The 27,128-nt window shown below is 37.9% G+C and overlaps 3 protein-coding genes across 6 annotated transcripts; all 3 read left to right on the forward strand.

The window, feature by feature from the left end:
- Positions 1 to 2,044: 2,044 nt before the first annotated feature.
- Positions 2,045 to 11,154, forward strand: LOC121969440 (LEAF RUST 10 DISEASE-RESISTANCE LOCUS RECEPTOR-LIKE PROTEIN KINASE-like 1.2). Of its 4 annotated transcripts, none has more exons than XM_042519548.1 (5): positions 2,045 to 2,926; positions 3,538 to 3,603; positions 9,130 to 9,177; positions 9,698 to 9,946; positions 10,020 to 11,154. In XM_042519548.1, exons 1-5 carry the CDS (start codon positions 2,128 to 2,130, stop codon positions 10,955 to 10,957), a joined length of 2,100 nt encoding a protein of 699 aa, XP_042375482.1. In that variant the 5' UTR covers positions 2,045 to 2,127; the 3' UTR covers positions 10,958 to 11,154. The 4 variants fall into 4 exon arrangements, with proteins under 4 accessions (XP_042375482.1, XP_042375483.1, XP_042375484.1 ...); XM_042519549.1 differs by having other exon boundaries at positions 9,701 to 9,946; XM_042519550.1 differs by lacking the exon at positions 3,538 to 3,603.
- A 1,109-nt stretch (positions 11,155 to 12,263) lies between these two features.
- Positions 12,264 to 19,109, forward strand: LOC121969441 (vacuolar protein-sorting-associated protein 11 homolog). The gene is made up of 5 exons (XM_042519552.1): positions 12,264 to 12,713; positions 14,603 to 14,776; positions 14,945 to 15,268; positions 15,377 to 17,152; positions 18,442 to 19,109. The coding sequence occupies exons 1-5, from the start codon at positions 12,492 to 12,494 to the stop codon at positions 18,811 to 18,813; spliced, it is 2,868 nt and encodes a 955-aa protein (XP_042375486.1). The 5' UTR covers positions 12,264 to 12,491; the 3' UTR covers positions 18,814 to 19,109.
- Positions 19,110 to 19,637: 528 nt separating this feature from the next.
- On the forward strand, positions 19,638 to 20,195 carry LOC121972208 (zinc finger protein 6-like). The gene has a single exon (XM_042523903.1). It carries the CDS (start codon positions 19,638 to 19,640, stop codon positions 20,193 to 20,195), a length of 558 nt encoding a protein of 185 aa, XP_042379837.1.
- The last annotated feature ends 6,933 nt before the right edge of the window (positions 20,196 to 27,128 follow it).

The raw sequence follows: 27,128 nt of genomic DNA on the forward strand, positions 1-27,128 counted from the left end.
GAAAATATACTCGATTTTTAATATAAAGTACTGACTTTAAGAAGAATTATATTTATTTTCGGACTTTTTGTACTCAATTTTTGACTTTTTTACCTAAAAAATATGGGTTAATTTCAATAGAAAATATACTCGATCCTAGTATAGAGTACTGAATTATAGTGTAAAGTGTTGAATTTAACAGTAATTATACTTATTTTTAGACTTTTTATACCTAAAAAATAAGAGGGATAATTTTGATAGAAAATATACTTGATTTTTAATATAAAGTACTGACTTTAAGAAGAATTATACTCGTTTTCAGACTTTTTGTACTCAATTTTGAATTTTTTGTACCTAAAAAATCTGAGGGACAATTTAGGTATCAATATTTGCATGAGAGAGTTGAAATAAGTAAAATACTTTGCATAAACATGAGGATTACATGCAAAGTTATGATTACTATTGAAAATTTTTCTCTAATTTACCGATAATTTAAAAACGGTAAATCTATATGGCCAGAATCTGGTCAGCTAGAAAATTAATTAAATATTATTAATAATATTTATATTTAATAAATTACTAATTAGCCCTTACTTAAAATATTACTTATTCTTTTCTTGAAATTACTTAAAATTAGTTGGAAAATTTATTAGAAACTTGAAATCAGTCAGAGAATTTATTGGAAACTGGCCCACTAGATTTTCTTATAAAAATTAATAATTAGTTCTTAATTATACTACTTTTAAATATTGTTACTAATATTTATATATAATAAATCAGTAAATCTTGTTTATTAGAAATCATTTAGAGAATTTATTAAAAAAGGTTAATGATATTTCCCTATAAAAAATTAATAATTCGTTCTTAATTATACTATTTTTAAATATTATTAATAATATTTATATATAAAAATTACTAATTAGCTCCTAAAATAAGGATTGATTTTATTCAATAATCCGTATTATGAGATGTTACATATTATGGAAATTTGGATTGGATCCATAAATTATGGAGGTGGCCCTATCACATAGAGAAATATCTCATAATCCGTATCAAATTTATATAAAAAATAATAACATTTCAAAAATAAGAATAAAAAATAATATTTATTGGCAAGGGGAAGGAAACGATAGAATAGGATATTGAGGATTAGATTATTGAGAGAATGAAATTTTTAGAATTAGCGCCCAAGATGAATTTCTTAATGATAGCATGGTCTCCCATATATTTTGATTTACCATTGCAAAACATACGAGACTCTTCAACTTCAATTCATTAAGAATAAAATATGTGCAACATTTCATATTCTTGAAAAGTTTTAAGATTTTTGAAAATTCTTATTTATAAAGGATTCCTTTAATGAATGAATATCTCTTAGAAATGCATGTTATCTTGGAAATATAATTAGTTATTAATATAGAGAGATAATTTGCATGTCTCTTGTAAATACATGTCATTGGAAATGTAATTAATCATCAATATCAATATAAAGTGATAATTTTTAAAAATTAAATATTAAAATAAGTGGAAAGGGTATAATTGACCTATAAAATATGATATTACTTACATACCCTTAATAATAACCCTTAAAATTACTAAAAGGTCCATTCTAACTGGCCAAATTCTGACTGTTTAGCACTGTCCATTTAAAAATTACTTTATAACCATGAGAATTATTAAAGTTGGTAAGTTATGAATAAAGACCTGAGGTTTATTCAGCGGGTATCGTTCACGTCATTACGTCAATAATGACCCAGAGCCAGAAGACTTTAGAGATCCAGATTTAATTGGTCGTGAGTCACGCAAATAATTAAGAAAGAAAATCTCTCAACTCTTGTAAATAACAAGAACACGCACTGCGCTCTTCCTACATAAAATTTTCGATTTACCGTTTATTGATTGATTTATTAAGGAATAATTTATCATCCTTTTTTTTAAAAAGAAAAACCTTGCAGGGCCAAAAGTCAAAGAGAAGGTAAAAAACAAATTGCATTTGTTTTTTTTTTTTAAATGTAGCTACGGAATCAAAAAACAGGAGGCCGCGTTAAATTATAAAGTTGCCCAACTCGTCCACAAGAGAAAACAAAGTCGCCTCTTTTTCCCCCAATTTCAGTCTCCTTCCTTCCGAACCACCCACCCCAACAGCCGATGGCTGCTGGATTCCGGTCACGGTCGCCCCCTCCGCCGCGTCTGCTTTCCCTCCTCGTCCTCGTCCTCGTCCTTTGCCTCCTCGTGCTCTTCTCTGTCCCCTCTCGCGGCGAGTACTCCTGCCCAAACTCCACGCCGGCGCTCTGCGGCGGGGTCAACATCTCCTACCCCTTCTGGAAATCATCTGATTTTCTCCAGAACAACAATACCTACTGCGGCTACCAAGGCTTCAACGTGACCTGCGAGTCGCCTTACTACACCCCAATCCTCCTCCTCGGGAACGACAGATACAGGGTCTTAGACATCAACTACGGAACCGGAGTCATCATCCTCGCAGATGACGCTTTCATCATCTCCATCGAGTCAGAGTCTTGTTCCAGAGTCAATCATAGCGTCACCTGGTTTTCCAATTTGTCTTTGTCCTACACTGACAACGACGCCAATCTCACCTTCCTCTACGACTGCACCGAGGATGGTGAATGGACCAATAACTCGATTTCTTGCCTTCCTCCCGGCGAAAATTATGTTTTTCGATCAATTCCGGAATCCTTTACTCAGCGTTGCAATGAAATCTTCGTTTCGCCGGTCCTGCGATCACATCTACCGACAGATCTGGGTCAGCTCAGAATTGACTATGCACAAGCATTGCAAAGGGGGTTCGAACTAAATTGGTCAGGTGACGCCAACAGAGATTGTACTGACTGCCAGAGCTCAGGTGGCCGGTGTGGGTATAATAAAACGAACTATGACCTCGTTCCCGCCTGTTTCTGCTCCGACGGAAAAATTGAACAATTCCAATGTACGTTTCCATATCTTGCCCTGTTATTTTACTTTTTTCCGCTTGATCGTTTTAGAAATTTCCCCTGCTATTGTTCAATTAGTGAAATATAGTCATACAACTAATTTCTCATCTGCTCATCTGAATACTCACCAAGACACTATGGCTAGAGATTGCAGTTTCAATTGATGATATGACGGTAACTTCAGTTCCTGTGTAATACGTAGACAGTTAGTGCTGTCCTTCCCGTTTTTCATGTTGCTCTTTGTAGTTCATCTGCTTTTTCATTTTTGTCTATATAGTTTAAAATATTATATTTTACTTCTCATAGTTTACAAAATAGAAAATATTCTCCCCTCCATCAACACTAACTGATAGAACAGTATTCATCTATGTTCAGTGCACATGGACAAGACTGAGTAGGAGACTGAAAGCATAAAATTATGATTTCATCTTACATTCGTTTGTTGAATTGTTCGACGTGTTTCCTAACTTTTCTACTCTTCAACATTTTTTTCCTTAAAACTGTTTTAGTCCTCTTCTAAAACGAGCAAACATCTATAAGAAAATCTTAAAAGTGTTCCTTTAACTCTTTTTATTTTTTCTGTTTCTTCTTTTCTTTGGTAATCTAGGTATCCAGACCTTCGGTTCGACTAATCCTGGAGGTGGACTGTCCGGCCCCACATACCAACCACTAGGTAAATCCAAAAAGCACGAGTGGGTCTAGGCATGACACCCCTTTTGTTTTTCTTCCTTGATATAAGATTTGGTTGCATAGTATTTTTCATTGCATGTTCCATTAATTCGAACAGAAGAGGCATTTTAGTTGTAAACACCTCACTTGCTCATCGCTTATTGAATGGTAATAATGCATGATGTTGGATAAAAGAAACAAGATCTCTATAGACCAAAACTCTAATCGTCTACCCAATTAATCTGACCATTTAAACTTTTGTGAATATACCCTCAGCTTATTGTCACATGCGCAACGTATGTGACAGAGAAGTTATTGTTTGTATGGGAAAGAAATGACATTAAATTCATGGAGTCTTTTGAAAACCATAAGAGGCAATATATATATTAAAAGGTAAATAAATCATGGGGAGTACGCATTTAAAACAAGTGATACTGTTGGCTTTGGTCAGGGGGAGGGATTAAAAAGTAGATAAATCATGGGAAGTATGAATTTAAAACAAGTGGTACTACATGCACATAGAAAAATGGTCTCAATGCCCAGCCATTCTTCCAAAGCCAGATTTTGGCTTTGGTCAGATTTAGAATACTGGTTATCAGTTTTTGGTTATACGTGTAATTTTGGAAAACAATTGGTATTTGAAGCTAGGTTCTAACTTCTATGCAGTATACACATGTATACTAGTTTGAGAAGGATGGCGTTGGGAGGTTCTGGTTGATGCACTGGTTGTTTATTGCCGCAATGCAAGTTATTGAATCCGTTAATTCGCTCACGAATACCTGAAGCAATCATCTACAACATGTTGATTCGAAAGGGAATACCATGAAATAGGAAAAACTCGACGTTCCAAGAAGGAGATGACAGTTAGAAGTAGTAATAATCAAAATTGTTTCAAAACAACTAAATAGGACGAAACTTAATAGCAAGATGACAATACCAAAAATACCCTAAATACCAAAAATATGAAAATTACTAAAAATAGTAAAAAAGATGTTCGGAACCTCCGAAAAGACTCTAAACGATATTTTTGGATTCGAAAGTTGGCGGGTTACGGGTTCCACCTGGTAACAAATCTAGGTCTATGAACGAGCTTCGATTCAAGCCAAACAACTCCTCGTTCTGATACTCGAGTCAAAGTTAACTTCTTACTTCAGTTAAGGTCTTCAGTGTGGCCCAATCTTTTACTACTTGTATCTTAGCTTTGTTAACTTCCAAACCCTCTCCTGAAATCATATACCCCCAAAAACCACCTTGGGACCATAAACACACACTTCTTTATAGCAACATAGAACTTTTCCCTGTGCAACACACTAAAAACCTCCCTCACATGTTGTAGATGTTGCTCCGGAGTCGCACTATATATCAGAATGTCATTAAAATACACCACAACAAATTTACCAATAAACGACCGCAACAATTGAGTCATCACACGCATGAAGGTACTAGGGTTATTGGATAAACCAAAAGGCATCACAATCCAGTCAAACAACCTCTCCCTAGTCTTAAAAGATGTTTTCCATTCATCCCTCTGCCTAATACGAATCTGATAGCACCCACTCTTCAAATCCAATTTGGTGAACACAGCTGATCCACTAATCTAGTCAAGTAAATCATCTAGACGAGGAATGAGAAAATGGTACCTTGATTTTATTGATGGCCCTGCTATCCACACACATATGCCAAGATCCATCCTTTTTTTATACCAAAAGAGTAGGTACAACACAAGGACTTATGCTTTCCCTTATATGACCCTTAACCGGCAAATCTTCAATATGTCATAATTCTTCATGCTCATTTGGGCTCATCTGGTAATGCAATCTATGTGGTAGAGATGCCTCCGACTCCAAATCAATATGATGTTGAATATCTCGAGGAGGCAACTCGTCAAGTAGCTCTTCAGGAAAAATATCACCAAAGTCCACAATCCGTGCGTCCACTAAATTTGGAATAGTACTAGATTCAGACACTTCCTTGCCCAACCCCTTTTCTGTCTTCTGCAACTCTTGTCCAACTGAGCCATGGATAATAAATCTGGCACTTCACCGATTTTGGTTGCTCCATCGCCTATCGGCAAGGTAGAAGTACAATTTTGATTCATGCAAATACAAAACTATAAGTATTAGCTTGTCCATTATGATGCACCTCTCTGTCATACTGGCAAGGTCTACCTAACAATTAGTGACAGACATCCATCGCTATCACATTACACCAAACAATATCTTTGTATTTCAGATAAAAAGAAAGAACTCTTCTAGACACTGATACCACACCTCCCTTCTTAAGTCTTACTAAGTTATAAGGCTTGGGATGATTTTCAGTTTGAATATTTAACTTTTGAACGGCTTCAGCAGATATAATATCTTCACAACTTCTTGCATCTATCACAAAATGACAAACCCTACCTAGAATGTACATGCCAACTAAAAAATATTACTACGCGACCAGACATCATCTACCGATTTCGGTGTCAAACAGGAACATCGCACCACCAATGTTGTCCCGATATCTCCTTCCAACAACACTTCGTTACCGGCCTCCTCATCATACTTGAGGTCATGTGAACTCTGCTACGTCATCTTCACAATCTTCGTTGTCCATAAACAGTGCTTTCTTTCTTGGAGCCTTCTTACACTCTGACTTCCTGTGTCTAGTCTCTCCACAATTGAAACACTTTAGGCTATCAATTATGTCACTTCCTCTATTAAATTGTCAAATGCCTTTATTGACTCCACATCGTTGCTATTACCAAAAATCACTATCCTCAGAACCCTGCTAGCACTTTCGTACGGAAAATTCCACTATTTCGATGTGCATGTTTCTCCCAAACCAACGCCTTCTGATGTGCAACATACACTTAAACATGGTCAAACATATTGACAATGTCTTGAATATGGTATTTCAAATCCTCGATATACCGCACCACCCACTGATCTTTTGTCTCTTGTATTTTGTTCCTTGCAATGAGTTGAAAAAAATCTGAGGTACATTCTTCCACTGACTGGGTACCTTGCTTCAGATTCTACAACCGTTGATACGCAATCGCTGGAAATTGTATGGTAAAAAGGTTTCTCGCATGAACTTCTTCTTCTCCTAATTGGTAACTTTTGCCACACCCAATCTATTTTGTGTCAATTTTAGTTGTTGCTGCCATCAATAGTGTTCTAAAAATCGGCCTAAGCGGTCACCTAGGCGCCGCCTAGGCGCTAGGCGGCCCGCCAGCCTCATCGAAAACATGCTAGTCAGCTAGCCTAGGTAGCTTGGCGCCTAGGCGGGATTAGACGGCCCTAGGCGCCATGGAAATAGTGTAGGTTTTCATGATTTGTTTTAATTTGGATTTTTAAATTTAAAGCTCAATTAAAAAAACTGAAATATAATATTGAGTTTGTATTCGATGAAGAACAAATTGTTGAAAATTATGGAAAACAAGAAGTAGAATATATTTGTGATATTTTATTAGTTGTGTAATTTTGAACTCATTTTAAATTTGATGTTATTGTGTTGGAGTTATAAAATGTGAGTTATTACGTAATTTATATTGATATCGTGGAATCTACCTAACGACGCCTAGTCTCCGCCTAGACGGCCTGGGCGCTAATCGCTAGTCTAGCGCTCGACTAGCGCTTAGCGAATTTTAAAACCTTGCCGCCATGCAGTCGCTCTTCCGCACAATCTAGTTGCAACCAAGGGCACACACTTGTCTTCAGGCATCTCTTTAAAATCCAGGATTTCCTTCGTAGAGGCCAGCCAAAGCAAGAACACCTCTGGTTGTATACTGTCATGAAACTCAGGAATTTCAGTTCTCATCCCCATCTCCCAACGCGTACGATCATCCTCTACTATTGTTCTGCATCGCCTGTGGGGAACCACTTCTTTAAAAGCCTCCTCTCTGTCATCCGTTTCCACATTCGAGTTTGCCCAATGATGGCATTGGACTAGATTTCTTCTATTTAGGTTTTCAAACATCGCCGCCATCCTTTCCACAACCCCTACCATCTGTTCCATCCATGCATCTATACCTCAACCTGTTGCTCCATATCACGTTCGTACATGTTGTTGTCAACGCATTGTTGTCTCCTCAACGACATGACTTCACAAGATTAGTTCGCCTCTGATACCAACTGATGCAACGCAAGCTATTGAATTCATTGATTCGCCCACGAATACGGGAAACAATCGTTTACAACCTGTTGATTCGAAGGGGAATATCAAAAAATAGGAAAAACTTGACGTTCCAAGAAGGAGACGACCGCTAGAAGTAGTAATAATCAAAATTGTTTCAAAACAATTAAACAAGACGCTTATATAAACCTAAAAACCTAATAACAAGACGAAAATACCCTAAATTCCAAAAATACAAAAATTACTAAAAATAGTAAAAAGAATGTTCGGAGCCTCCAAAAAGGCTCTACACGATGTTTTTTGGATCTGAAAGTTGGCCGGTTACGGGTTCCTCTAGGTAATAAATCTGGGTCTCTGAACGAGCTTCGATTCAAGCCAAACAACGCATCGTTCTAATTCCCGAGTTAAAAGTTATGGTCTTTGAAAGTTTGCTCAGTCGAACCCATATCATTTATCTTGTTGAGAATGCTTCTGTTGGTATTTTCTTGTAGAAGCTGTTTACTTTTTGTTTGTGCCAAAAAAAGAATCAATTATGTTTTTGTGTCTAATCACGCCACTCTTAACTCCAAGTTGGTGTAGAAAATACATTTTAGTCTTTCTTAGGCTTCCATTCACTTCGACCCTGCACTCCCTATCGTGAAGTTGAGTCGAAGGTTGGATATAAGGTTAACTCATGAAACAAGCTTTATTCGGAACTATCTCCTTTTCTTTATGGATTTTAAGGTGAATATGTTGTCTTGTAGCAAAAAGGACTGGCAGAAAAGATAAAGAAAAAAAAACTACTCTTCTGGCTTTCTTATGAATATGGATAACAATTTTGATTTTATGGTTATCCTAGATGATGCAATGTTCCACTGGGCTGAGATGAAGGGTTGTATGTGAGCTAACACATAGGAAATAAGAAATTACTTCACCATGGAGATTTTGGAATGAACCAATCAACCTAAATTATATTCATTTGAATATAGTGACATTTATGTTGTTATCTGTCTATACTTTTAAATGATGCTTTCCAGTAATATATTGAAACAGAAAAAAAGGTCCAGTTATTAGACTTTCAAAGTTGATCATTATTTCATTACTAAATTCAAATTTCCTTGAGCTTGGGATGTTGCTGTCTCCTGTAAAAGCTTAAAGCGTTGGACTCTCTAAATCATGTACGGCCTTGGACTATCAAAATAGTTTAGTCTTGGAGTTTGTAGTGTCAAATACTTGAGCCTACTTGTCACTGTTAGTTATTTGAGAAGGATTTACCCTTCAAACTCAATTTGGACATCTACTTGAGAAGGATTTCTTGTTGTTCTTGTTGTTAGGTTATGCATATTAAAGATTTAGAATGATTTGCCAATCTTCTTAATCGACATTATTGTTTCTGACGTTCTCAAAGAAATTATCTACTTGTCACTTGCAGGTCGACGGCCGAAGCACCACACAGGATTGATAATTGGAATTGCAATAGGCAAGTAACAAGTTGACTTAAAACTAATTAATATTCTTATTTAAGTTTCTAGTAGCTGTGAAAATACCTTTATTGAATGAATATTAATGGATAAAATACAACTAGTAAATTTCATGCTTCATTTAAGATAACTGTTGACAGCATTACAAATTCAAACTTAAAGGATAAAGATTGATTAAAATTGATAACTCATTCTATTTTATTAATCTTGAAAAAAAAGTATAATTAAAACTTTACATAGCTCTTACTATCCTCCTTCCATTAAAGAAAAAGTTATTTTCTTTAGCAGTAGGGGAGGAAGAGCTGTTTGATAATTCTAGAGAAGATGAATATGATCCTCTTTTTAATGGTGCATTAGTTAATGATCTTATTTGTTACTGTGATTTTATTTTTCTATAGATTGGCTTATTTCAGGAGATTTGTATAATTTGCAGTACTTAAAGCCTTGTCTCTTATTTATTGTACAGTCTCTTCTAACTCTATCTTGCTCAGCATTGCCTCTCATGTTCATGATAAATAGCAGGTGCTTTTGTCGTAGTTGGACTGCTCGGTGGTGGCATTCTCTTCTACAGGTACAAGAAGAAACGAGACTATTCTGCGTCCATGAAAAGCTTCATTAGAAGTGCCTCTTCGGGGCCATCCTCCAGGGACCCTGAAAAGTATAGTGTCCATCTCCAGTCCTACATCTTCTCATACGATGAACTACAGGAGGCTACCAATGGCTTTGTTAATGAACTGGGAGATGGAGGCTTTGGCACAGTCTATAAAGGTATAGAAGAAAACAGATGTCTTTAAAATTGTCTTACACAAACTGTATACATATCTCAAATGTTTCTCTCCAGGCAAGCTTCAAGATGGACGTGTCGTTGCAGTCAAACGTCTATACGAGAACAACTACAGACGGCTAGAGCAGTTCATGAATGAGATTGAAATTCTATCCCGTGTTCGCCATCAGAACCTAGTTGACCTATATGGCTGGACCTCACGCAACAGTAAGGAGCTCCTGCTGGTTTACGAGTTTATGCCAAATGGCACGGTGGCCGATCACCTCCACGGATCCAGGGCTAGAGAGGGGATACTAACTCTGCCAATGCGCCTAAACATTGCCATTGAGACAGCAGAAGCCCTTGCCTACCTTCATGCAATTGACCCCCCGATCATACACCGAGATGTCAAAACTAGCAACATTTTGCTCGACAGTAGTTTTCATGTAAAAGTTGCAGATTTTGGGCTTTCACGTTTGTTCCCAACCAATGCCACACATGTCTCTACTGCTCCGCAGGGCACGCCGGGATACTTGGACCCTGAGTATCATCAGTGTTACCAACTCACCGACAAGAGTGATGTGTACAGCTTCGGAGTTGTACTGGTAGAGCTTGTATCCTCCAAACCTGCAGTGGATATTACTCGGCCTAGGAAAGAGATCAACTTGGCGAACTGGGCACTAAATAGGATTCAAAATGGTGAACTTGACCAGTTGGTGGACGAATTCCTGGGATATCAATCGGATCAAGCTGCAAGAAAGACGGTTACGATGGTCTCTGAAGTGGCATTCAGGTGTCTGCAAGATGATGGGGACATGAGGCCACCCATGAAGGAGGTCCTTGAAGCATTGCTAGCAATTCAGAGCGAGGTATGCAAAGTATCAAAGGGAGGAAAAGAGCCTGGTGACAATGAAGACGACGCGGGATTGTTAAAGAATGTTGTGCCAATGTCGCCGGATACTGTCATGAACCAGTGGGTCAGTAACTCCACTACACCGAACACTAGCAAGGATTAAGTCGTGTAATGTTTCTCACCAGATTTTCCACAACAACATATTCCTTTGTGGATGTGCAGCACTGCGTTGTGTTTGATGGAGGGAATGTACATAGTTAAAAGAGTTTTATCTATGTTCTACGTATTGACATATATTTCCTTGTGGCAAAGTTTGATCTATGTTCCAGTATTTACGTATGTGTTTCAGATTTTATAGAAGAATTTAAACAGTTTGGATAAGAACGAAACATATTGAAAATATCGAAACTCTCCATTGCAGAAGCTATAAAAATTTTATGCAATTGGTTGGATTGTAAAGGAAATAAACGTTTGTGTTAGAGTTTGTTTATGGTTGTTTAACATTCAAAAGGGAATAAAATCAGTAAGTTTGAATAATTAAATGAACATGAACAAAGATGATGAAATATTTTACCGATAAAACTTATGAATGGTAAACTATCAATCACTTACTATCTCAATTAAGTCATGGAAACTAAGGATGTAAATGAACCAAACGGTTCGCGAGTTATTCGGAGCTCGGTTTGATAAAAATCTCATTCGAGTTTGTTCGTTTATTTTATCGAGTCGAGCTTGATTTCGAGCTCGACAGTTCTATCGAGCTGAGCTCGAGCTTAAGGATATTCGGCTCGTGAGCTCGCGAACATGTTCATTTGTAGGCTCACGAGCCAAAAAACGAGCCTTAAATCGAGTAAAAAAAACGAGCTTCAAAACAAGCCAAAAAACGAGTTCTAAAACGAACCTTAAAACGAGCTTTAAAACAAACAAAAAAACGAACTTTAAAATGAGTCCGAAAATGAGCCCGAGCTCGCTTAACGAATTAGGCTCGTTAACTATGATAATCAAACTAATAACGAGTCGAGTTCAAAATGTTCGCGAACTTGATAATTCTAAAATGAACCGAGCTAATAAAAATTCGATTCGAGCTCAGGCCGAGCTCGAGCTCGAGCTCGAGCTCGAATATAACTTAAACTAACCGAGTTCGAGCCTAATACTGTTCGACTCGATTTGACTCGTTTACATCCCTAATGAAAACCGTTAGTTTATCAAACAAGTCGATAAAAAATGACTGCACTCGTCCTTAGTGCCCTCATCAATCCATTCTCGGGCCACAGATAACAAATGATGAAAGTATTTACCTCAATTTACCTCGAGTTAGTTTATCAAACAAATTTAAACTTCAGATAACCCGAGTTATTTTTTGATATTGAATTTTGAAAAACTCTAAGCCCGAACCCGAAATCCATTTGAATAAAGATCCGAATTTGACAAATTCTATTTCCTCAAAACGCCTTTTTTTTATATTTTTTTTCTTTCTCTCCGACGAGATTTCCTGTTTACTTATGGAAACTGGAAGACAGATTGCCGGGTTATAGAAAATTCTAGCGAACTCCGGCGACAGATCGAGACTGTGGCAGTTGTCGTCTTTCCGTCTCCGACGCCGATCTACTAGAGAACGGTGCTGAGCTTTCAAACCTGCTTTAAAGCTGCGATTCGGACAATTAGGGTCCTGAGACCGCCCCCTTGATCCCGGAGACATGTACCAGTGGCGGAAGTTTGAGTTCTTCGAGGAGAAATCCGCCGGAAAGGCTGCGATCCCGAGTGAGGTCAGCGGAAACATCCAGTGCTGCTCGAGCGGGAGAGGACGAATTGCCGTCGGCTGTGATGACGGCATGGTCGCCCTCCTCGATCGAGGGTTCAAGCTTTCCTACGCGTTCCAAGCCCACGGGACCTCCGTCCTTTTCATCCAACAGCTCAAGGTTCGTTCAAATCTCGCGTATGCTTCCTTAAATCGTGAAATACGTCAGATTAGTTGCTAGTCGGATGATACCAAGGGGAAAAGATCGTTTTTTTTCCTTACTTTCTTGGTTGATAAAGATGAAGTATTTAGATGAACCAACTGAATTTCAGGCATCTGTATGGGCACTCAATGCATTCAGGAAAATAAAGGTTTTATTTTCTGGAATGGTTGAAGATTTCTCTATACCTTGATTAGAAAATGAGCATCTAACTGGAAGCCGTAGACTTTATCATCAACAAAATATTGATTTCACTGATACAATCAAGCTTATGCAATTGCCAGCTTTCCTATTCATCCTTCTTCCCATCTTATTATGTGTTCTTTTTCAATCTGTACATAACTTAGATATAAGTTGAATCTTTAAATTCCTTGTTATTGTGTTATCCCAACATTCTTTTTTTTTTTTTTTTGAATCAACGATAACAAGTTCAGTTCTAGTTGAAGGTTTAGGTGCAAAATTCAAGGATAATGTACATTTAATATCAAAATTATTTATCTTTTTATTAATCACGATGAATTAGCTATAAGTGACACCTCCAGATTTCTCTCTCATATTTTTTGGCAGTTTCATGGTATAGATCTTAACTTAATTGAAAGAATTGACCTTGATTTTACATAAATGTTAAGGACTCATCAGATTCGTAAACTACTTTTAGCAATTTTCTTCCTTTTTTCCAAACGTCTCCGCAGTATCGGGAAATGCTTACTTTGTTTTCATTGGGTTTTGTATGGGGAAAGGTCCCTAGTTAAATTAACAAAAAGTATCCATCTTGCCTTGGTCTGCCTATGCACTTGCACTTAAACCTAATGTACTCACCTTATCATTAATAAGCCTGATGTGGATGCACTATACCTCTCTAAAGTGTTTTCTCTAATTTCATCCTTCTAATAATCTTGATAGTGAAGTGAAGTTTCTAGTAAACATGGGCTATATAAAGACTTATATTTTTATGTTAGTATTTAAGTTTTGTTATTTTTTATGTAGCTCTAGTTGATTAGTTAATGTAATAAAAAACATTTAACTACTATGAATATTATTAGGTACATTAGCATCACATAAAGCTCATGTAGTTGATCCTCAATAGTGTGGATCAGCACTGCTTCATGATAATGTATTGAGATACTTGAGCATAATGTAAGGGAAAATGAGACTCTGGAATCAGTCTTTTTTTCCTTCTTCAAGGATGAGTTTGATCAGTCAGATTAATCTCTTTGATGCTGACATCCTTCAATGATGTTTGGATCTATTAACGTTGAGTTTAATGAAAAATGTGTCATCTCTTTGTCCATGATTGTTATTCTATCAAGATGCTTGTTCCATCTTGTATTGTAATATACTTCATATTGAATTTTCTCGTTTGAATGAAACTTCCAAAAATATGAGATTGTTTGTGTTTAATAGGATTAGTATCTCAACTTCGTTGTACTTTTTCAATATATAACTTTTACTGCTAACACTTGTTTCCATAAGGAATTCTGCTTTGAGTATCCAATTACCCTTGTTTTGTGAATGTTCAAATGATGTTACTTGTTTGTAGGTATTAGTTGGTAATTAGAGTGGTGCCTACTTTTAGCATGTTAATCTTGTAACCATCCGTATGTGTTACATGTCTTGCTTATTTTCTTGCTGAAGAGGTTACACAGGAACAAGCTCTTTATGCCTTTTCTCTTGGCTGTTGCAATTTTTTAGTCATTATAACAGTCTATTTTCTCTAGAATGGGCCGTTTTAACTATTTTTAAGATAGAAAACTATGTCCAAGTAACCTTAGATGATAAGTGTAATTAATTTTAATACAAGGGATTACTAGTTATACCAAAGCCTTATGATGTTTTCGTCTATGCAACAGCAACGGAACTTCTTGGTTACAGTCGGAGAGGATGAGCAGGTATCTCCCCAGTTACCCTCAATCTGCCTTAAGGTTTTTGACCTCGATAAGATGCAGCCAGAGGGTTCAAGCACAACACGTCCTTTCTGTGTGCAGATTGTGAGAATTTTTACCAACCAGTTTCCTGAAGCAAAGGTCCTTCATTTTCATTTATCTATATTTTACTTTGAGCTTATTTCATTGTATTATCCATGTATTATTAAGTTCTTAATTTCTAACACATCAATAATGGAGATATTTTGGTTAGTTCTTCATTTTTTATTATTCAAAGTATTAATGAGAACATGACCTCTGATCTCGCAGATCACATCGTTTTTAGTCCTTGAGGAAGCCCCTCCAATTTTGCTTATAACAATTGGATTAGATAATGGTTCCATTTACTGCATCAAAGGTGATGTCGCCCGTGAGCGTATTACACGATTCACCCTGCAGGTAGAGACTGGTGCAGACAAAAGCGTTAGTTCTATTACAGGACTTGGTTTTCGAGTTGAAGCTCGAGTTCTTCAACTCTTTGCTGTCACTCCTGCTTCCATAAGCTTGTTCAATTTGAATGATCAGCCACCCAGGAGACAGACCTTAGATCAGATCGGATGTGATATCAATGCTGTCACAATGAGTGACCGTCTGGTATGCTGATTCCAATTCTCACGTGCCAAATTCTTTCTCTTAGTTACTTTTCTTCTTTTTTGTTTCTTTGGTGTTAAAAGTACAGCTTTTCCATGATTAATTGTGCAGGACCTGATTATTGGTCGTCCTGAAGCTGTATACTTCTATGAAGTTGACGGTCGAGGTCCTTGTTGGGCTTTTGATGGTGAAAAGAAGTTTATTGGATGGTTTCGTGGATATCTGTTGTGTGTTATTGCAGGTCAAAGGAGCAATAGGGATATGTTTAACATTTATGATTTAAAGAACCGTTTGATTGCCCATAGTATGGTAGTTGGGAATGTTTCACACTTTCTTTGTGAATGGGGCTACATTGTGCTCATAATGAGTGACAAAAAGGTTCTGTGCATAGGAGAAAAGGACATGGAGAGTAAACTTGATATGTTATTTAAGAAGAACTTATATACTGTGGCAATAAATCTTGTACAAAGTCAGCAAGCTGATGCTGCAGCTACTGCTGAAGTACTACGGAAGTATGCTGACCATTTATATGGAAAGCAAGACTATGATGAGGCCATGTCACAATACATTCTCACTATTGGTCATCTAGAACCTTCGTATGTGATCCAGAAGTTTCTTGATGCACAACGGATACACAATCTCACAAATTATTTGGAAAAGTTGCATGAGAAGGGATTAGCTTCCAAAGATCACACAACTCTTCTATTGAACTGCTATACCAAGTTAAAAGATGTTGAAAAATTGAATAAGTTCATTGAGGATGGAGATGGTCATAGCGAACACAAGTTTGACGTGGAGACTGCAATAAGAGTTTGCCGTGCTGCTGGATATCATGAACATGCCCTGTACGTTGCTAAGAAAGCTGAGAGGCATGAATGGTATCTGAAGCTTTTGCTTGAAGACCTTGGTAGTTATGATGAGGCTTTGCAGTATATTTCTAGCCTTGAGCCAGACGAAGTGGGTGCTACCATTAAAGAATATGGTAAGATTCTTGTAGAACACAGGCCAGCTGAAACTGTTGAAACACTACTTAGGCTCTGCATTGTTGATCAAGACTCAACAAAAAAGACCAAAAACAGTATGCACTTAGTTATGCTACCCTCTCCAATGGACTTCATCAAGATATTTGTTCATAGCCCAAAATCTCTGATGGAGTTTCTTGAGAAATATATAGGCAAGGTCAAGGATTCACCTGCTCAAGTGGAAATTCATAACACACTACTAGAGTTGTACCTATCTAACACTCTAACCTTTCCGTCAATTTCACAAGAAAATGCTGAAGAAAGACATGACCTTGATGTGGGAAAATTTAAGCAAATTGCTAATGGTTCAAAGATAGAGAACAAGGGGAAAATGAATAATGCAAACAAAGATGTTAAAAAGGATAAGGATCATATTGAAAGACAGGACAAAGGATTGGCCCTTCTTAAGAATGCATGGACCTATGATATGGAGCAACCTTTATATGATGTGTTTCTTGCTATTATTTTATGCCAAATGAATACTTTTCGAGATGGTCTGTTGTTTCTTTATGAGAAAATGAAGCTTTACAAAGAAGTGATTGCCTGCTACATGCAGACTCATGATCATGAAGGTTTGATTACATGTTGCAAGAAGCTTGGGGACTCGACCCATGGTGGAGATCAATCTCTTTGGGTTGACGTACTGAACTACTTTGGTGAACTTGGTGAAGATTGCTCCAAAGAAGTAAAAGAGGTTCTTACATACATCGAAAGAGATAATATATTGCCACCCATTGTCGTCTTGCAGACATTATCTAGGAATCCATGCTTGACTCTCTCTGTAGTTAAAGACTACATTGCTAGGAAGCTTGAACAAGAGTCAAGGTTGATAGAAGAAGATCGTAGGTCTATTGAAAAGTATCAGGTTATTATCGAACCATAGTCCTAATTCTGATTTACCTTTTTGTCATTGATTGACATTGATAATTTGTTATGTTTCCTAGCTGCAACTTGAATTTAATTGTGATCCTACTACACTCTCATTATGACTGCTTTATGTAACTTGCACAGTGACAAAGAAATTGATTGACCATGGAAATTTAAAGAACTTTGCTTTGACTGCTCTTTTGTTTCTGATTTATGGTTCTTCTAGCTTGGGTAATCAATTTCATAATATCAAAGAGTTGGCTATATAGAATCCACAAATGGCCTTTTGGTTTAATACTGAAAGAACTTTCTTCTTGGTGATTATTGCATTTGTTAATGTGAAAACAGAAAAGAAATGATAAAAGCAATTTGTCATCATTCTTTTCTTGATGGATCTACTTTTCTCAATTAGATTTTACAGAGATAACACATTCAAAACAGTTATTGCAACCATATAGAACCTTTGAACTAAACAAACTGATCAACTTTTTCCAGAGTTGGCTTAGTTTGTTTGAACTGCTGCAGTTATGAAATTGCATACTTCAAAATGCTGCGGCATAACTGCTTTTGGAAATAGAAAAACTGATGTTGTGTTTGATAAAAGTGTATTAGAAAAAAACTTTGGGTTAAATTCTTTGGAGAAAATTTTGCATGTATCAGTTAAATTTGTAAAAATTCATGGCATGTATCAGTTAAATTGCCATTAGTTGGTACTAAAGTAGTAAATCTTAGTGATTATGAATTCAATTACAATGAGATAATTTATTTAGGTTATCTTTTAAGGTACTGAGGAGTGATTTTTCACACAAAAAGTTGTTTGCTAATTCAATTTATTATAGAACCTGCCTAGCTTCTACTTCAAAAGGGGGAAAAAAAACTCTTCAGAATTACATTTTTTCTATTGTGCCAAAGACACCCATGGTTTGGTTGACAACCAAACATTTTATAACAAGTTTTTATTTTTCAAACTCGAAATCTTGCCATGATGACCGTGGATTCTTATCTTTTTAATTGTTCTCAATGGTAAGTTTAATCTCATAAGTTTTTGCAACTTGATTTTCTTATATCTAGTGTGCCTCTGTGTTTGCTCATTATGGGACCTTTTATCTAGATACCATATATTTACAACTTATTCTATATGCTTGCAATGGCTTGATTGTTATCTTTATGAAATATTGGCATGATAAATTAGCAAGTATTTTTTGTTGTCAGTGTCTATGTTGTCTGTTCAACAAATGTTACTGTTCGTCAATTCCTTTATTTAACTAGTTTTGATGAATGATGCAGGAGGACACTACTTCAATGAGGAAAGAAATACAAGATCTCAGGACAAATGCAAGGATTTTTCAACTCAGCAAGTGCACAGCGTGCACCTTCACCCTCGACCTTCCAGCAGTGCATTTTATGTGCATGCACTCGTTTCACCTTCGTTGTCTTGGGGACAACGAAAAGGAATGCCCAGAATGCGCACCCGAATACAGATCCATCCTGGAGACCAAGAAGAACTTGGAGACAAATGCAAGGGATCAAAACTTGTTTTTCCAGAAGTTGAAGAATTCAAAAGATGGGTTTTCCGTCATTGCCGACTATTTTGGGAAAGGCATAGTGAGCAAAACTACTATTACCTCACCCGAAACTCCGCTGACGAACAATACGTAGGAATTATCGGCTTGTCACCCATACTGGCTGGTTGTTTTATTGAGTTCTAATCATCTAGCAGCCTTGTAAAGGCCTTGATTTGTTAAGCTTTAGGCTTTTTCCTGCAGATCCGTCTGAGTTGCTTGTCTCCATGATCGAGAATATCATCAAACTGTGTTCCGTTATTCCTTAGTTTGTGTGGATAAAAGTATCGGTGAGGACAAAAGGATTCCTTTCGATTCCTACTGCTGAATCGAGTTCGTGTACCGAATGATAATTTTTAATAATGTTGTTCAAATGGTCGACAATCAAACACACCTCCATATTTGTCCATTTCTGTGTGAGAAAAATCCTGAAAGATTTGATTCCATGTACTCAGTTTTGTTCTTTATCTGCCGAATCTTCTCATAGCAGTAAACACAATCTTAAAAGATGGAAGAAAAAACAAAAATTTTACAGACTCAAGATGCAAAAGAGAACGACTGACGGAGAAAGATTAACTGAAGAAGGGAAGAACAGAGATTTACTATCATGAAACAGAGATTTGAGAAAGAATTTTCGTAGGTTCTGTCAAAAGGTTTCAATCGTGTGGAAATGTATTAGAATATAAATTATCAATAGGAATAAACTTTTCTGATATATTTTTTTTTTCCAAAATTAGGCATCTCCATTAAAATATTCTACAACTTTTCGTAGGTCTGAAAGATTGCCTTTGCCTCTACGTTATAAGTACAAACACCTTCAGACTCGATCCGATGCAGAAATTCATGGGATGTTCCCTCTCTCTCTCTCTCTGACGAGCGTAGGTGAATCTAGTTAATTGAGTAGAAGGATCCAAAAAGAACATGTCGGAGATCCATCGGCAGAAAGCTTCCAAGGCCACCGCGAGCGCGAGCCTCAAGCTCTTCGGCTTCCCCGTCGTCGATTCCAACGATGTTCATGCTGTCGACGTCTCCGCTTCCTCCGTCGGCGGCGACCGGCGGAGGTACGAGTGCCAGTACTGCCGCCGCGACTTCGCCAACTCGCAGGCGCTGGGCGGCCACCAGAACGCCCACAAGAGGGAGCGCCAGCGGCTGAAGCGCGCCGCCCAGCTCCACCGCTCGCCGCCGGCCGTTGCTTTCTACCAACATCGGACTGCCCCCGCCTTCGCGCCGCCGCTCCTCCTCCCACCTCCGCCTCGGCCGCCGCCGCAGCCGAGCTGGTTCTACTACCCAGTCGCCTTCGCGGCGCCGCACCAGGTGCACGCGTCGAGCCCCTGCCTCGTCCCAAGACTGCGCCTTCCCGCTGACTACTCGTGGACCGGCGACTTCCACCGCGGCGGAGCCGCGGACCGGGCCGGCGAGCGAGTTCCAGAAGCAAACGAGTTGGATCTCCAACTCAGCCTCGCCCCCTCGAGTTCGTGACTCGGGGCCAGCCAGTATATCCGGCATGCTTCATATCTCCATGAACAAATTCTCCCTGTTACCTTCCATGATTTCTCTTCTGTAAATCGCAACTTCTCACTCGATTCCTGCGCCTCAATTCTTCGTAAAATATTCCAAATTCAACAAGAAAAAAAAAACAATGAGCGATCGATCGATCGATCGAAACCGAGTCAGCACTGAGTCAGCTCGCCCGATTTTAAGGTCGAAATCAAGGGCTCCACATTGCGCGTCCCCATCCGCTTCCCCAGCCCGATACTTACCCTCCACCCCCCAAGATCTTCCAGCTTCGTGAGTTAGATTTTGCTGACAAAATCTCGTACGGCCTGGAATTTTAAATAGGATCGAAGTCATCGTCCTCTACAGGGCAGAGTTGTTCGCACACAGCACATTGTATTGAATCTCAATAGATGGGACTGTTCCTTAGCCACTGCCACAAGAATACAATCAACTTCAATATGGGAGCCAATTTTTCTTCCTCCAGTGGGACCTTAACAAATAGCCTCGACCCATCTTTGTCAAGACTTAGGTTGCCTTTTCCACACGAAGCACAAAAATCTAAGCCCCGACGGCCCTACCTCAGCTTTTGATGGCAAGGGCCTCAGGACAAGTCACCAGACAATGTGACCCCTGTGGTTGTTCCTAATTGACTTGACCTGCCAACTACACCTGCAAAATTCTTCGAGCACAACTGTGCATTCAGACCGAACTCCTATCAGACATCAGGAACATGTGAGGTGATCAGAGTGCCAGGAATCTGAAGAATTCCACGACCAACGTAACTCCTCCTCCATTGGAAGTAGGAACGTTCCTGCCTAGCTAGTAACAGTTGTCGAGTGAGCAAGTTGCGACAAGGTTGGAATGGGTCGCTTTCTGTTGCATGGAGGATGCGCACTGAAGAGGCATATCTACAAAGGCAAGATATGCACTGAAGAGGATGCTCGTTTCAGAATTAGGTGCAGTAAAGTGCAGTGCAACGGAGACGAGACGGGCCCTCGTGGAAGACATTCTGGAAAGACTCGAGTGGTCCAGAGAGATGGGAGGAAGGATTAGGCAGCGGAGGCTTTCAGTTTGACGCGCACGGCGCACGCCAATGAAACATGCAACTCCAGTCAGAGAGAGAGCTCTGAGAGGATAAAAGAAGGGAGTTGCTTGTGTGTGCCGACATGCATAATCCTGCTAAGAGGATTGGCGTGAACACACGCTCTTAGGCTTTTTATTTTTTTATTCTCATTTTTTTTAATAAAGATTTTAAATAAATAGATTGAAAGTTTGATTGATTTATTTATTTTATAAAATATGATTTTGTAATCAATTTGTATGAATCTGCAAGTTAGGACCTCATAATTAAAATTGCTGAAAACTCAGATCGCATAGATAAGTTTTAAAATTACTAATACTCAATTATGCTTTTATTCCTTCCTATTCGCACATGCCTACTCTAAGTATAGTGCAACAATCAATTTGGCATATTATTCTGTTTGTAAACATGGATTGTTACACGGTAAGTCGGTAACAATCAATTAAAATAATTAATTTGTATTAAAAAAATTATTACTTTTAATATGACGTTTTAAAATGATATTTAAGATCATGAATATAGTCAAGCGAATTAGATGAGCACGTAAATTGATTTAGTGTAACAGTCAATTCAAATGTATTTATGTTTAAAAAATTATTGATATATAGAAATAATATTTAAGGGTGTGAATATAATGATATTAACTAGATGAACATATATATATATATATATATATATATATATATATATATATATATATATATATATATATATATATATATATATATATATTTTTAGTCCTTTATGACTCAAGATTTTCTGACAATGATAAGGCAATTATTAGACTCATTAAAGTAGATATGAATAGCAATTTAGGAATTATCTATTTCTGTCCAAACTTCAATATGACAATCCCGAACTTTATAGAACATATTAAAATTTCAGTATAAGCCAGAGGGTATGGAGATTTTCAAAGACATAATATTCAAATAGACATAATCTTTCTAGGAAAAACTATGATAAATATTAACAATAGTTTTAAAGTTCAAATTACTAATGTTATTGAAACCCTTACGACAAAAGGTATTTATTTCCTCAAACCTAAGGACTTCTCATCAACACTACTTGCAGGATTGGATTGGACTCTTAATCTAGAATTAAACAATAACCCACAAACCTTACAACCAACAGAATCCATTATTTATAAAGATAGACATGGAAGCTCTATAGTAAGATTTCATAATTATAAACCTTCAACATCACAAGAAGAAGATAATGAAGAAACTCAAACTAATATGAATTTAATGAACATTGAATATAGCATACTGGACACTCCTATAAGCAATAATGCGGAAAGTAATTATTTATTTTATGACGATCTAAATGAATATGTTTACATTCCCTTTCTTCTGATGGACTATGGACTTCTATACAAAGTTTGGGTATATGATCCAGATTCTGTTAAAGACTTTCCTAAAAAGCTTGGTACTATTATTTCTCTGGCTCTCGAAGAAGAGGAAACGTTTGTTCTATGTACTTTTGACAGCTCTCCACCGGAATGACTTAACCTTAATATTGAATCAGCCAAACATCTGGTTAAGCTGGATATCAATGAAGTCGGGGGTATCCAAACAGAACTTGAAGATTACCCATCTGACCTCGATCTACATTGGGAAGCTCTCCCTACTATTGAAGATCAATTAAAGCATTGGAGAGCATCAGTACAAGGAACTAATTGGGCTTGGGATCGCTTGACAGATCCAGACAATTACTTCCTAATAGGAGAAACTTACACTGAGAAGATCTATTGGCCAAAAGATATGGGAACTAGATTCCTCCCTTTCTCCTTCAAAACACAGCATACGACATTGCTTCAACATTATAAAAGAAAAACTGAAAGATACTGTCAGAAGAGACTAGCCAGCTCTGTCCTCTCTACCAGAGCATATAGAGCCGCACTCAACAGAAGCATGCAGCCAGACTTAGCCGGAAGTTCACAAACTCCCTCTCTGGATCTTACCAGTGACAATAACCTCGACAACTTAATGGAGACTTAATAACGTCATCCATGACGTCCTCTCCCATAAACACAACAATACAATAACATCTACCAAAAACGTCATTCATGACGTTTTTTCTGCCACCTAGCCACTATGTCCACTCACCTAAAACGAAGCCATCTGTCCCCCCAACTAAACCCTTCTTTTGCCAGGCCCCCTTTTCATTTCTTAGAAGCCTTCCACTTGTCCTTCACCAAGCCTTCTCTTCCAGGCCCCTCTCTTTCTCTGCTTTCCTTCTCCTCCAAGAAAAGCTATCTCCTCCTCCTATAAAAGGACCCCAAAACTCTCTTGCTGAAGCATCCACTTCCCCCACTGCACTCACTACTGTCCATACTCTTCCGTTGTTCTTCAAGTTTGCGCAAGTGTGATTGTAAGTTCTCTCTGTCAAGTTATGTAAAAATTCGGTATCTTTATATAATATATGTTGTTTTCTATGTAAAGTTATCTTTATGTAAAAATTTTATGTAACTCTCTGTAAAAATTCTCTACTAAATAAGATCTATGATTGTTGCTTGTTTTATAATGATAATCTAAGTTTAGACTCAAAAACATTCTGTCTCTCTCGTCTTGGTTCTTTTCCTCAGTCCTTGTCTTAGTAACCGACAGGTGAACAGTAACTGTATCAGGATTAACCAAAATCATATAAGACCTGTGCGGGCTAAGTAAGAAGGGTAGTAACCCAAAATCTTACGCATAAGCCGGGGCACTGATTGAAAGGTGAGGTCCTGAACAGGTGAGGCTCCCTGGAAAACAAACAAGAAAAGAAAGCAGTTTAAAAAAAAAATAGTAAAAATTTAAAAAGTCAATATATTTAATCATACCATCACGGTATTGTGACTATCTACTTTATTTCTGCACTTCACTATTACTGTATTTTTCTTTTACTATTTACTGTTAACTATTACTGTTTTACTATCACTATTTACTGTCAAGTTATCTTTATTTGCTGTTAATCTATTTATGTTACTATTTACTGTTAATCTATTTTTTGTTTACTATTAAAAATAAAAAAAATTAAAAAAAAATTGGTATCAGAGCCTCAAGACCCTCTAGGAACCTATAATTTATGAACAAACTACAATTCAGAAACACTCATTACGAAGAAGCTATTGAGTTTTCCCAACAATTTGCTAAAAGTAAAGAAACTGGTTACAGTAACGTCTCATTAGTAAATCAAGGCGACCAAGTACTAGTACAACAAAATAACACCATACTAACACTACTTACTTCTTTACATTATAGGCTTACGGTATTGGAAACTCAATTACTTACTCTAGAAAATCATATCTATAAAGATACTCACACAAGTAATCTAAAAGAAACTCTTGAAAGTATTAACAAAGACCTTACTAAATTGTCTTTAGGAAAAACAGTTACCCGACAACAACCTACTACTTATAAATTTCTTACTTATAAGACTCAAGATATCATTTCAAATGGATCTACGAACAAAGAAACAAACTGAAAGTTTTTCTGGATAATCACAAACTTTAAGACAACCAAATAAAAACTTATCCATAATACCCAGGAGGTCCTCAACAAATATTGTCACTTATCAATTAGAAGAACTTATATACATAGAGCATAATTTAGACACTTTTTCTAACGAACAATTAAATACCTTAAACCCAAAAAGAATATATAATCAAGAACTATTATCCTTCTCTACATCACTTTATAGACACCACAGAACACAACCACTTCATCTACCAGATGGAGGTGAAGAAAGATTTACACTCATGACAGAAGAATCGGCAAGAACACTTTTACAAAGAAAACATCACTACATACATCTAGGATTAATAGTGTTTGGACTAAGAGGACTTACTAGAAAAAGTATAGGAGCTAAAGTATTTTTAGTCCTTTATGACTCAAGATTTTCTGACAATGATAAGACAATTATTGGACTCATTGAAGTAGATATGAATAGCAATTTAGGAATTACCTATTTCTGTCCAAACTTCAATATGACAATCCCGGACTTTATAGAACATATTAAAATTTCAGTACAAGCCAAAGGGTATGGAGAGTTTCAAAGACATAATATTCAAATATATATATATATATATATATATATATATATATATATATATATATATATATAGGAAGGTAAATGTATTATGCTACTAAGACTAAAACAATACAAAGGTCTACAAAGCGCCAGACATGAATTTGAACTTTGTGAAACATCCTCTCAACACAAGGTACAATGCCCTCAAAACGTGATCGATTACGTGCCTCCCATATAAAATAAAACATCGAAGATACAGCAAGATATCGGGCCTTGACTTGTCGCCCTTTGCCTTCATAATGCCGCTGAAACACATCAAGTAACTTGGTCATGCTAGTTGATCCGGTATTAAGAAGAGGGGGCCCCGCTTTAAGGAGGGTCCTTGGTCAGGATCAATCCAAAGGTAAGCCGATCGAGTAACGGCCTGGTTAACCCGACCGGCTGGTCCGAGCGGAACCAAAGATAACCCGGCCAGGGGCTCAGGTTTCCGACGCAAGGAATTAAGTGGCCGAGCGGATGGACCGCTCGGCCGGGACATAGGGAAAGAAGGTAGAGGCCGAGCGATTAGACCGCCTAGCCGTTCCACAGGGAAACAGGGGAAAAGGTGTTCAAGCACTAGAGGTCTTCTAAGCCAGGCCGGCACAGGCGTCCGGTCGGGAGGAAGGCTTCAGCCGGGCGGGTCAGCGCTCGGCTCAGGAGGAAGAAGCCCACATGCTCCGTGGTTAGGTATTATTTGCATTCACGAGGAGAAAGGTTTAGCCGTCCCATCAAGGGATGGCCTAAACTGTAGGAGTGTGGCCTCAGATATGCTCCCCTGACAGGACCATACCGCAATATGCTCCCCTGACAGGACTATACCGCAACATGGCACAGGGCATGCGGGCCTCCCGATGTAGTTACCTGGTGTTCCTTGGGTGCTCTATATAAGACCTCTCATTTCTTCATCGGAGGTACGCCAGTCTTCATCCTGCAGCCACCTTCTTCATCTGTTCCCTGGCTTGACTTGAGCGTCGGAGGATTGTCGCCGGGAAACCCTTCCCGGCTCGACTCTGTGCAAGTGCGCCGAAGGTTCTTGCGGGAGATTGGAGAGCGTCACGTGCCCAGCGTCTATTGAGCTCGCATTCGGACAGGATCACTAGTGATATCAAATTTGATGTCCATCCATCTCACAACCCTATCAAAAAGAGACTTGGCAGTTGCACACTCAAAGAAAATGTGTCTATTGGACTCATGTTGCTGACATAAAGCACACATCTTGCTTGACTCATATGACAAACTGTCTGCTGTCCTTAACTTTCCGTGAGCAAGCAACCAAACTGTGAATCGATGTTTGGGCATTAAAATTGGCTTCCAAATCACTGAAAACCAGGGGACTTTGAGCATTTTCGGCCTAAAGAAGTCATAGGCCAAAGCTGTCCCGTTTTCCCCTTCCACGAACCATTATGTGAGCTTCATGTTTGCTGCTCCAATTGAGGTTGTGCGCTGTAGGAGAACATCCCTAATCTGAAGTAAACATTTGATAAGGGGAGAATCTGAAGGTTTACCCCTCCGATGCCAAAAACCCGCAAAACGAAGATAGTGCTGATGAATCCATCTCACCCAAAGAGAGTCCATCCGGCTTTGTATGTTCCATAAGGTCCGACATAAGAGAGCCATATTCCATGCTTGCAAATCCTGCAACCCATAACCTCCTTCTTCTTTTGGTAAACATATAGTTGACCAAGAGATAGGAGGGTGCTTTGTAGACCAAACAAAGGATCGAGAAATGCCATAGATCTTATCTATCACTCCTCTAGGAATAGGGAGAATGGATAATCAAAAAC

This window comes from Zingiber officinale, chromosome 4A (genome assembly GCF_018446385.1).
Source record: "Zingiber officinale cultivar Zhangliang chromosome 4A, Zo_v1.1, whole genome shotgun sequence".
Taxonomy (NCBI): Eukaryota; Viridiplantae; Streptophyta; class Magnoliopsida; order Zingiberales; family Zingiberaceae; genus Zingiber; species Zingiber officinale.